Here is a 12543-nt window from a genome sequence, read left to right on the forward strand (position 1 = left end):
ATCCATCGATGCTCTCGGTGTCGGGGGTTGACCTGCTTTCTCTTCTGCGGGTCTTATGAATAGCAAAGGACCACGTTTCGGACTTCTCCCACTGGGACGAAGACCGCTTTGCTCAACAGCAACAGCAGCACTGGCAATGACCTCGCTTGAATGTCGTTTTTCATGTGCCACATATATGATATTGTTCTAGTAAGGGTGTGTTGCTATTTTGAAAATACTTCATAGAGTGATTACAATGCTATGCATAGTTACAGATTGTGAAGACGTAACGGAAGAGCCCAAATGAGTCAACGGTGCTTCTTATATTGAGTGGAGAAATCCTGGAGAGATCACCAAGCTCTATCAGGGGAGTAACTGCAATGTATCCATTGGGGAAGTGTCCATGGTTTAAGGCGGCGAGCTGGCAGAAGCGTTAGCAAGCATGGCAAAATGCGTAGCTGTATTTCGTCTGCCGCTATGTTCTGAGTTCAAATTCCACCGAGGTCGACATTGCCTTTCATCCATTCAGGGTCGATTAAATAAGTACCAGTTACGCACTGGGGTCGATACAACCGACTTAATCCATTTGTCTGTCCTTGTTTGTCCTCTCTGTGTTTAGCTCCTTGTGGGTAGTAAAGAAATAGGTATTTCGCCCACCGCTACGTTCTGAGTTCAAATTCTACCGAAGTCGACTTTGCCTTTCATCCTTTCGGGGTCGATTAAATAAGTACCAGTTACGCACTGGGGTCGATACAACCGACTTAATCTGTTTGTCTGTCCTTGTTTGTCCTCTCTGTGTTTAGCTCCTTGTGGGTAGTAAAGAAATAGGTTGTGTAATCAACTAATGAAAGATTCACTGTGACTCAATCAAGCTCCTAATTTAAATTCCTAATAAGGGTGTTGAGGGTGTATGAGGGGCTCTGCAAGCCTCATTGGACTTAAAATTTTAGATTGTGTATTTGCTGGTGAGTTGACTCGATGCGTGGTCAAGTAAGAGAGCATTGTTGTGAGCATGCAATCTGCAGATGCACAACCTGGGTGAAGCGCCGACAGCTGGTGCAATAATCTTTTGTATGGGTGTTGCTGGCATTATATATATGGGCAAAATGGTCAGTGATGGTCTTCCTCAGTCACAAGTGGGCAGCCATCATCATCATCGTCATCATCATATGCCTGATGTGAAACGGCTGTACTACTACGGATATCAAGTAATTAAATAGATATATTTACCTTCTATACTGCCTAACTTTTTATGGTTCATATATACACATGTGTATATGTATATGTATATATATATATATATCACCTTGATCACCTTGACCGACCAGTCTGTCAGGCGTCCATTTGACACTGCTGATCACAGCACGCTGTCCACTCCTCTCTGGATCGCACCTTTCTCATCCACGTGATCCCAATTGTCTTCCTGAAATCGTAACTCCACCGTCTTCTGGGAGGTCTTCTGGGTGGTCTTTTCCGCTCATGCGGGTACCACTTGACAACTGCGTGTGTCCACCAATTATCGGTGAGCCGGGCAACATGTCCAGCCCATCTATACTTGCTGCGTGTATACTCTGCGATGTCTACCTGGGACAGGAAGTAAATATGTGCCGAGATATATATATATATATATATATATGAACCATATATATATATATGAACCATAGGCGCAGGAGTGGCTGTGTGGTAAGTAGCTTGCTAACCAACCACATGGTTCTGGGTTCAGTCCCACTGGGTGGCATCTTGGGCAAGTGTCTTCTGCTATAGCCCCAGGCTGACCAATGCCTTGTGAGAAGATTTGGTAGACGGAAACTGAAAGAAGCCTGTCATATATATGTATATATATATATGTGTGTATATGTGTTTCTGTGTTTGTCCCCCTAGCATTGCTTGACAACCAATGCTGGTGTGTTTACGTCCCCTTCACTTAGCGGTTCGACAAAAGAGACCGATAGAATAAGTACTGGCCTTACAAAGAATAAGTCCCGGGGTCGATTTGCTCGACTAAAGGCAGTGCTCCAGCATGGCCGCAGTCAAATGACTGAAACAAGTAAAAGAGTAAAAGAGTAAAGAGTATATGCCATGTAAATATAGTTTTCAATAGTTTCGTCTTCCTTGTTGTTCCCTTAAGATAACCTTAGTTCACGTATTTCCTTAACTGCAACATATTCATTCATTCATTCATCTATTAACGTTTTATCACACAATCACTTATTCTCTAAATTTTGTCATAGATTGTCTGACAGAGAACTCTCAGATTTTTCAAGTTTATTTTACTATTATCAACATTTGCTGCCTCGTTAAACTATGCTAAGTAGACCCCTTCCTAGTAAGCTGGAAGGTTGCATCAGACACCAGTCTGATTTGACATGGTTTTCTATGGCTGGATGCCCTTCCTAATGTGAATCCCTTTTGCATGTCACCGGCATGGGTGCCATTTGTGTGGAACTGGTATCTGCCATGATTGTGATTCTGCTCAGCTCAATGGGTCTTCTTCTCAAGCATGACATACATATATATATATATATATATATATATATATATATATATACACATATATCATATAATATAATGAAATTATTGTATACAGTGATCAGGTGCACCACAACTTGTCAGAGTATATGCAGTAATGTACAAATGTCAGATACATGCTTGTGCGTGTATGGAGGGGAGAAAATCAGGTGTAGTGTTGGCGAATCTCAGGAAGCATGGAAGTTTTGAAGGATGCAGTGCTCCGACAGCTAACAACTGATGCCAGCAGTTTGTTCCATGCTTCAGCAACTCTTAGCATGAAAAAATGTTTTCTGACTTTGTAAATATGTCCACGGGTGTTAGATGGGTGGAGTTTAAAAAGGTGCTCAGAGTTATTGTTTGTAAGATGGTTGATAATTTTATGGGTGTCTACCAAGTCAGCTGCCAGACGTCGGAGTTTCAATGTGTCCATGCCCAGGGAAGTAAGGCATTCAGGATATGGCAAATGCCTGATGGCGGGTATTCTTTTGGTTGCATGTCGTTTTTGGTTGCATATGTATGTATGCAAGCATGTATTTATGTATGTATGTATGCATGTATGTGTGTGTGTTTGTATGTATGTGTATACACACACACATACACATATATATGTATACAAAATTTTAATTTCCATCTCTCAAATCTACTATGGAACTGAACCTGGAACCACGAGGCTGGAAGGCAAATTTCTTACCATACACACACATCTATTGTCTTGAATCTCTGTAAGACAGCAGCCCCCCAACTCTAAAATATTTCTCCTCTCCACCTATCTCTATCAATCTAAATGTCTAATTTCTTTTATTTCATTCTAGAATACAAAACAAATTTTCAACAGTCGTTTCCGAAAATGTGTTGAAGCAGCATCAAACTCTGTTCTTTGTCTCAAAGACTGTGATGCTAACAACAAGATGCAGCAATGGAGTTTTAAGAAATTTAGGACCTGGGATGCTCCTAAACAACAACAACAACCTCAACAACCGCAGCAGCAGCAGCCGCCTCAACAACATGAACACCAAAAACAGCCTGAACAACAACAACAACAACAACAACAACAAAAACAACCTGAACAACAACAACAACAACAAAAACAGCCTGAACAACAGGAACAAGAACAACAAAAACAACCTGAACAACAACAACAACAAAAACAACCTGAACAACAACAACAACAAAAACAGCCTGAACAACAACAACAACAACAAAAACAACCTGAACAACAACAACAACAACAACAAGAACAACAAAAACAGCCTCAACAACAACAACAACAACAACAAAAACAACCTGAACAACAACAACAACAACAACAAGAACAACAAAAACAGCCTCAACAACAACAACAACAACAAAAACAACCTGAACAACAACAACAACAACAAAAACAGCCTGAACAACAACAACAAGAACAACAAAAACAGCCTGAACAACAACAACAAGAACAACAAAAACAGCCTGAACAACAACAACAACAACAACAAAAACAACCTGAACAACAACAACAACAACTACAACAACAACAAAAACAGCCTCAACAACAACAACAACAACAAAAACAGCCTCAACAACAACAACAACAACAACAACAACAAAAACAGCTGCAACATCAACAACAAGAACAACAAAAACCGCCTCAACAACAACAACAACAACAACAAAACACAGCCTCAACAACAACAACAACAACAACAACAACAAAAACAACCTCAACAACAACAACAACAACAACAAAAACAGCCTGAACAACAACAACAACAACAACAAAAACAGCCTCAACAACAACAACAACAACAACAACAACAACAACAACAAAAACAGCCGCAACATCAACAAAAACAACAAAAACAGCCTGAACAACAACAACAACAACAAAAACCGCCTGAACAACAACAAGAACAACAAAAACAGCCTCAACAACAACAACAACAAGAACAACAAAAACAGCCTTAACAACAACAACAACAACAACAAAAACAACCTGAACAACAACAACAACAACAACAACAAAAACAGCCGCTACTACAACAACAACAACAACAACAACAACAACAAAAACAGCCTCAACAACAAAAATAACAACAACAACAGCGTCAACAACAAAAATGGCCCCAACAAGGAGAACAAGAACAGCCTCAATAACAACAACAACAGCAGCCTCAACAAGAACAACTATAGCAGCAGTAGCAACTACAGTGGCAGCAACAGAAACACCAACAACAGCAATATTTTCCCTTAATTTTGTTCACCTGCCAAAATGCTTAACTGGTTTTACTAAATTTATCATTAGTCAACCTACTGAAGGACATTATTACAAATTAAATTCATTATTACAGAATAACTATTATGATTATTATCATTATTTCCTTTGACGAAATAGAAGGGGATATAGCTTCACTTAATGTGGAAGACAACTGGAGATTTCTACGGGACAATCTGCTGACAGCCACTGACCAGATCTGTGGATGGAGCAAAGTCCCATCTCAACCCAGAGTAACATGGTGGTGGAACAATGTGGTTGACAGGGCTATTAGACAAAAGAAACAGGTTTGGAGGGACTGGAAGAACGGTGGTAGCAGGGAATTGTATCAGACAGCCAGAAGGGAAGCTAGGAGACAGGTTTATTTAGCCAGAGGGGAAGCGGATAAGAAAAAATTTGCCAATATTCTGCGCCGTGAGGATGAAAGACTTGAGGTGTTTCGTGTTGCAAGACAGTGTGTGAGAGAGAATCGTGACGTGGTAGGAGAGAAATGTGTCCGCATGGATGATGGTTCACTTGCACTAAATGAGGATGCAAAGAGAGAATGGGATAAAGAGAGTCTGCCGAATGTCAACCCAACAGAGGGACCAGCCATCTGAGTTGACAATTCTTTGGTAGTTAAGGCAATTAGAAGCATGAAGACAGGGAAAGCCCCAGGCCCATCAAGAATTACTGCAGAGATGCTCAAAATATCTGGCTGTGTCGGCTATAACCTAGTCACCCGTATAGTTAACCAGGTGATACACGAAGGAGTCATACCCAATGACTGGTGTAGCAGCATACTAGTCAACTGCTACAAAGGTAAAGGAGACGCCCTAGATACAAATAATTACAGAGGTATCAAGCTGTTGGATCAGGTAATGAAGGTTACAGAGAGGGTCATAGCCCAACTGATTAGGGAGAGAGTCAACTTGGATGAGATGCAGTTTGGTTTCATGCCAGGGAAAAGCACCACTGATGCCATATTTCTGGTGAGACAGCTGCAGGAGAAATACCTAGCCAAAGATAAGCCCCTGTACTTGGCTTTCGTTGACATGGAGAAAGCCTTTGACAGGGTCCTCCGATCCCTTATCTGGTGATCAATGAGGAAACTAGGGATAGATGAATGGCTGGTGAGGGCTGTGTAAGCCATGTACAGGGATGCCGTAAGTAAGGTTAGGGTTGGCAACATGTACACAGAAGAATTCAAAGTAGAGGTTGGGGTCCACCAGGGTTCAGTACTCAGCCCCCTCCTATTTATCATAGTCTTCCAGGCAATTACGGAGGAATTCAAGACAGGTTGCCCCTGGGAGCTCCTCTATGCTGACGACCTTGCTCTAATTGCTGAGTCACTATCAGAACTGGAGGAGAAGTTCCAGGTGTGGAAGGAGGGTTTAGAATTGAGGGGCCTTAGAGTCAACCTAGCTAAAACCAAAGTACTAATAAGTAGGAAGGGAGACAATCCACAAATGTCTTCAGGAAGATGGCCCTGCTCGATCTGTAGAAAAGGTGTAGGTAGAAACTCTATAAGATGTACCCAGTGTAAGCTATGGACACATAAGAGGTGCAGCAATGTCAAAGGAAGGCTAACTAGGAAGATAGTTTTTGTATGTGGCAGATGTTTGGGAGCATTAAACTCTGAAAATCTGCAGAAAACAACCTCCGTCACTTTCCAGGGGGAAAAACTAGAAGTAGTTGATAGCTTCCGTTATCTAGGTGACCAAGTCAGTAGTGGGGGTGGATGTGTTGAAAGTGTAACTGCTAGAGTAAGAATAGCCTGGGCAAAGTTTAGGGAGCTCTTACCTCTGCTGGTGACTAAAGGCCTCTCGCTCAGAGTAAAAGGCAGACTGTATGATGCATGTGTACGAACTGCCATGCTACATGGCAGTGAAACATGGGCCATGACTGCTGAGGACATGCGTAAGCTCGCGAGGAATGAAGCCAGTATGCTCCGATGGATGTGTAAAGTCAGTGTGCATATTCGACAGAGCGTTAGTACCTTGAGAGAAATGTTGGACCTAAGAAGCATCAGTTGGGGTGTGCAAGAGAGACGATTGCGCTGGTATGGTCATGTGGCGAGAATGTATGAAGATAGGTGTGTGAAAAAGTGCCAATCCCTAACAGTGGAGGGAACCTGTGGAAGAGGTAGACCTAGGAAAACCTGGGATGAGGTGGTGAAGCACGACCTTCGAACTTTAGGCCTCACTGAGGAAATGACCAGTGACCGAGACCTTTGGAAATATGCTGTGTGTGAGAAGACCAGGCAGGACAAGTGAGTCCAGCCCACTTATGCATGCCTTTCCTCCCTTAGACACACAAAGACCTGTTGAGGCAAGCGAAGTCGATATCGAACCTCATCCGATGACAGGCACCCATGTCAATCCCCCTTTGCTTGCGAGACCTGTTGGGGCAAGTGAAATCGGAATCGGAATTGAACCAATCCTATGACTGGCACCCGGCAGATGCCAGGACCCCTGGACTGGTGGCACATAAAATGCACCAATCCGACCGTGGCTGTTGCCAGCCTCGCCTGGCACCTGTGCAGGTGGCACGTAAAATGCACCCACTACACTCACGGAGTGGTTGGCGTTAGGAAGGGCATCCAGCTGTAGAAACATTGCCTGATCAGACTGGAGCCTGGTGCGGCCTTCTGGCTTCCCAGATCCCCGGTCGAACTGTCCAACCCATGCTAGCATGGAGAACGGACATTAAACGATGATGATGATGATGATTATCATATTTCAATTGAATAGCATTTTAATTTTATCTTCTGACCAAATCTCAATCAGAGACCTAAAGCATATACATATTAATATTAGATGGAAAGAAACCTCTTGAGAATATGGGCGGTTGATCTCAACACTGTGTTTTGAATCTCATAAATTGTTGGTTTCCCAGGGATCTGGTCAAAAAATTTGTCAGTACCTTTCTTGGGATGGTTTTGGTTTTTAATTGCTATGTCCTAGATATCTCAATCTCAAAGTCTTTATATTTCAATGGTTTTTTAAATTCCTTTACTAAGATGTTTCTCTCAGTGGGTAATGTCATGTCAGTTAACAGGCATATTTTTTGTTTTAGGTCTTTGATGATGATGTCAGATCTGTTAGCATTTATTTGCCTGTCTGTATGTATTCCATTATCCCAAAGGATGGTAACAGTTCCTCCCTCAGTGACTGGCTCTGAATGGTGTCTATACCAGTTCTTAGGGTGCAGAATATCATAGTGGTGGCATATTGTCCAGTGCAAGTATCAGCCAACTTGATCATGCCTGGTTTTATATTCTTTTTTCTTTATTGTCCACAAGGGGCAAAACATAGAGGGGACAAACAAGGACAGACAACAGGATTAAGTCGATTACATCGACCCCTGTGCATAACTTGTACTTAATTTATCGACCCTGAAAGGATGAAAGGCAAAGTCAACCTCGTCGGAATTTGAACTCAGAATGTAATGGCAGACGAAATACCTATTTCTTTACTGCCCACAAGGGGCTACACACAGAGGGGACAAACAAGGACAGACAAACGGATTAAGTCGATTATATCGACCCTTGTGCGTAACTGGAACTTATTTAATCGACCCTGAAAGGATGAAAGGCAAAGTCGACCTCGGCGGAATTTGAACTCAGAACGTAACGGCAGACAAAATACCGCTCAGCATTTCACCCAGCATGCTAATGTTTCTGCCAGCTCGCCACCTATTTTATATTCTAGTTTTATATTCTGTAGGAGCAAAGACTGAGCAACTGGTAACAATGTGGTCAATACTCCCAAGTTTTGTTGTATTCGGAATGGTCATTTTGCCAGTTTAGCCAATAAAAACACACGCACTATATATTTGGTGTTGCTTTGCTTCAGCGTTATGTATTTTTTACATTAATCTTAATCATATTTCGGCCAGAGTTCTTTCATCACACTCCTGTGACCGCATCAGTGATCCTTTGCTTTCTTCTTTCTTATTTGTGTGCCTCTCCTTACTAACCGTCAGCCATTTTGTATTTCTATTGTATGTGTCTTCATTTGCGCATGCATATATCTCTATGTGCGTCTATGTTTAGTTAGTGTGTGTGTGTGTGGGGGGGAATGCCTGTAATATTTGTATCTTCTGTTTATATACGTCCGTGTAATTTGTTTTTGTTTTTGTTTATTCTTTTTTTTTTATTTTGTTCATGTTTACATCCACTTATTATTACTATTATTATCATTATTATTATTATATTATTATTATTACGTATGCTTGTATGTATGTATGTATGTATAACAACAATACTAGTAATAACAATAATAATAATAATAAAACATTAAAAAAAATTTTTTTATTTTTTAAATTAAAAAAAACCCTATATAGTTATTTATTTCTATTTGTTAATTAATCTGTGTATTTTATTTTATTATGTTTTTGGTTTTGTTTATATTGTAACCAGTTTATGGGGATCCTCTTCTGTCATATATTGTGATGTGTGCTAGTGTTCCATTCCAGTTTCCTATTCAGGCTAGGTTTATCTTCTATTATGTGTGTAGCTTCTGTAATTTGTCTGATTGTTGCATCTGTTCTATGTGTGGACAAGATTTTAACCTCTATGTTGTTGATTGATCCCCTGTGTTCCTGCTTAGCGTGTTGGTACAGAATCAATGAGCTTTTTCCTTCCTTGAGTTCTCTCCAATGATCATTTACCCGCTCTCCTATGCTTCGTGCCGTTTCCCCTACATATGTCGTTGTCTTGTTACTACATCATCCCTCTATACATTTTATACTATTGACTACATTTCTGGCTTTACAGATTTTCTGTTTTTGCATTTCCCATCTATATCAATCTCTGATATTTCATACACATTCACATTTGATACTTCAGTTTCAAAAAAGCTAAAATGTTTTTTATTACAATTGAACAGAAAAGGATAAAAATGCTTTTTTTCTGCAATCCCCATTTGGGACTTTTTGAAAAATTCATCATAATTTCCAAATTCACATGTAAAGAAAATTTAAATACACAGGCGTGGCTGTGTGGTAAGTAGTTTGCTTGCCAACCACATGGTTCCGGGTTCAGTCCCACTGCGTGGCACCTTGGAAAAGTGTCTTCTACTATAGCCTCAGGCCGACCAAAGCCTTCTTTCTGATTTTGATGATGATAAGGAGGACACCTCACCCACTAAGGCAGCAAAAAAGTGTAAAACAAAAGCCAAACAAAAAAGCTTGAAGGAAATATCAAGATTGTGGAAAGAAAAACCATTGCATGGGCAATACACCAAATGAGCTGGAGAAGCTGATGTAGATGTAAGAAGACCCCATCAGTGACTGTAGACTGTTAGTTTGAAAGCCAAAACAGTTGGATTCATCCTATCAGTACAAGACCAGAGCCTCCTCACCCGGAACTATCAAACTAATGTTACACACAATGAGGTAGACACAAAGTGTAGATTCTGCAATTACAAACTTGGGAGTTACGTTTATATATTTGTTGTGCAAGATTTTTTTATGTAAAGTCGTGTGTTGAAACAGACATTGTTGTATTTCGGAATGGTCATTTTGCCAGTTTAGCCAATAAAAACACATGCACTATATATTTGGTGTTACTTTGCTTCAGCGTTATATATTTTTTACATTAATCTTAATCTTATTTCGGCCAGAGTTCTTTCGTCACACTCCTGTGACCGCATCAGTGATCCTTTGCTTTCTTCTTTCTTATTTGTGTGTCTCTCCTTACTAACCGCCAGCCATTTTGTATTTCTATTGTATGTGTCTTCATTTGTGCATGCGTATATCTCTATGTGCGTCTATGTTTAGTTAGTGTGTATGTGTATGTATAGTAGAAGACACTTCCCCAAGGTGCCACGCAGTGGGACTGAAACCGGAACCATGTGGTTGGCAAGCAAGCTACTTACCACACAGCCACGCCTGTGTATTTAAATTTTCTTTACATGTGAATTTGGAAATTATGATGAATTTTTCAAAATGTCCCAAATGGGGATTGCAGAAAAAAAGCATTTTTATCCTTTTCTGTTCAATTGTAATAAAAAACATTTTAGCTTTTTTGAAACTGAAGTATCAAATGTGAATGTGTATGAAATATCAGAGATTGATATAGATGGGAAATGCAAAAACAGAAAATCTGTAAAGCCAGAAATGTAGTCTATAGGTGTAGGAGTGGCTGTGTGGTAAGCAGCTTGCTTATGAACCACTGCATGGCACCTTAGGCAAGTCCCACTGTGTGGCACCTTAGGCAAGTCCCACTGTATGGCACCTTAGGCAAGTGTCTTCTACTATAGCCTCGAGCCAACCAAAGCCTTGTGAGTGGATTTGGTAGACGGAAACTGAAAGAAGCAAGTCGTATATATGTATATATATGTGTATATGCATGTGTATGTGTTTGTGTGTCTGTGTCCCCCCCCCCCCCCAACATCGCTTGACAACTGATGCTGGTGTGTTTACGTCCCCCATAACTTAGCGGTTCAGCAAAAGAGACCAATAGAATAAGTACTAGGCTTCCTAAGAATAAGTCCTGGGGACAATTTGCTCAACTAAAGGTGGTGTTCTAGCATGGCCACAGTCAAATGACTGAAACAAGTAAAAGAGTAAAGAGTTTTCAAAACCGTTGATATTTTTGTAGGTCAAAAATTGCGATTTATGACATAAAATGTCCTCTAGAATTAGCCAGAGCTAATAAGGACAAACTTTGACTCCTAAATATTGTTAAACACACCTCTGCAAATGCAATGTACATAAGCAAAGCAATTCACTTTAAATACAATGAACAACCAGCAGTGAGACTGTTTTTAGCAGGGTCCCAAATGGGGCTCATGGCAGGCAATGGGTTAAGGACAGCAGTGTTATGGTAAAGCGGCTGGAACTGGTATAACTACATGTACATAGACATCTTGTATTTTCATTTCTCTCATTTGAGTTTTCAGGCAAAGAAAATTCTACATTACTTACATTTAACGGATATTCTGTCCTCATTTTGTTTGTTGTTAACACAAAGTTTCGGCTGATATACCTTCCAGCCTTCATCAGGTGTTTTGGGGAAATTTCGAACCTGGGTTCTCATTCCTAAGGTATTTTTCGATGTTGTTGTTATTATTATTATTATTATTGTTATTATTATTCAGGTCACTGCCTGGAATTGAACTCAAAATGTAGCCTGCACTCTTAACCACTATGCCATATGCCCATGGGCATAATAATAATAACATCGAAAAATACCTTAGGAATGAAAACCCAGGTTTGAAATTTCCCCAAGACACCTGATGAAAGCTGGAGGGTATATCAGCTGAAATGTTGTGTTAACAACAAACAAGATGAGGGCAAATATCCGTCAAATGTCAATAATGTACATAATTCCTCATCTCTTAAACATAGAACTGAAAGAAAATTCTGATTGAAGTTTGGGGCTACAGTGTCAGTTCTTCCTTAATCTCTTTATGTCTTCGTACAAAGGAGGAGATGCACTGCTAAATGGTGCATCACCAAGCTTCATGATTAAAGGCTATAGGAAACATTGGGTGATGGTAGATGTAACACATGCCAAAGGATTCTTCAGAGAGCCCTGGTAGTCAGTAGAAATTTTGCTATACTCTTTTACTTGTTTCAGTCATTTGACTGCGGCCATGCTGGAGCAATGCCTTTAGTCGAACAACTCAACCCCAGGACTTATTCTTTGTAAGCCTAGTACTTATTCTATCAGTCTCTTTGGCTGAACTGCTAAGTGACGGGGATGTAAACACACCAGCATTGGTTGTCAAGCAATGCTCTAGGGACAAACACAGACACACAAACACACACATACATATATATATACATATATATATACGACAGGCTTCTTT

General features: G+C 40.4%; 1 protein-coding gene across 1 annotated transcript in view; it reads left to right on the forward strand.

Annotated features, from left to right (window-relative positions):
• The window catches only part of LOC115217242 (N-acetylgalactosaminyltransferase 7), a gene marked incomplete at its 3' end in the record, with an annotated part of 43869 nt that extends 40312 nt beyond the window's left edge, over window positions 1–3557 (forward strand). Inside the window, exon 12 of the mRNA XM_029786883.2 lies at window positions 3303–3557. Within this exon, the coding sequence (XP_029642743.2) occupies window positions 3303–3557 (255 nt within the window). The remainder of the gene's footprint in view (window positions 1–3302) is intronic.
• Window positions 3558–12543: the final 8986 nt, after the last annotated feature.

This window comes from Octopus sinensis, linkage group LG11 (genome assembly GCF_006345805.1).
Source record: "Octopus sinensis linkage group LG11, ASM634580v1, whole genome shotgun sequence".
Taxonomy (NCBI): Eukaryota; Metazoa; Mollusca; class Cephalopoda; order Octopoda; family Octopodidae; genus Octopus; species Octopus sinensis.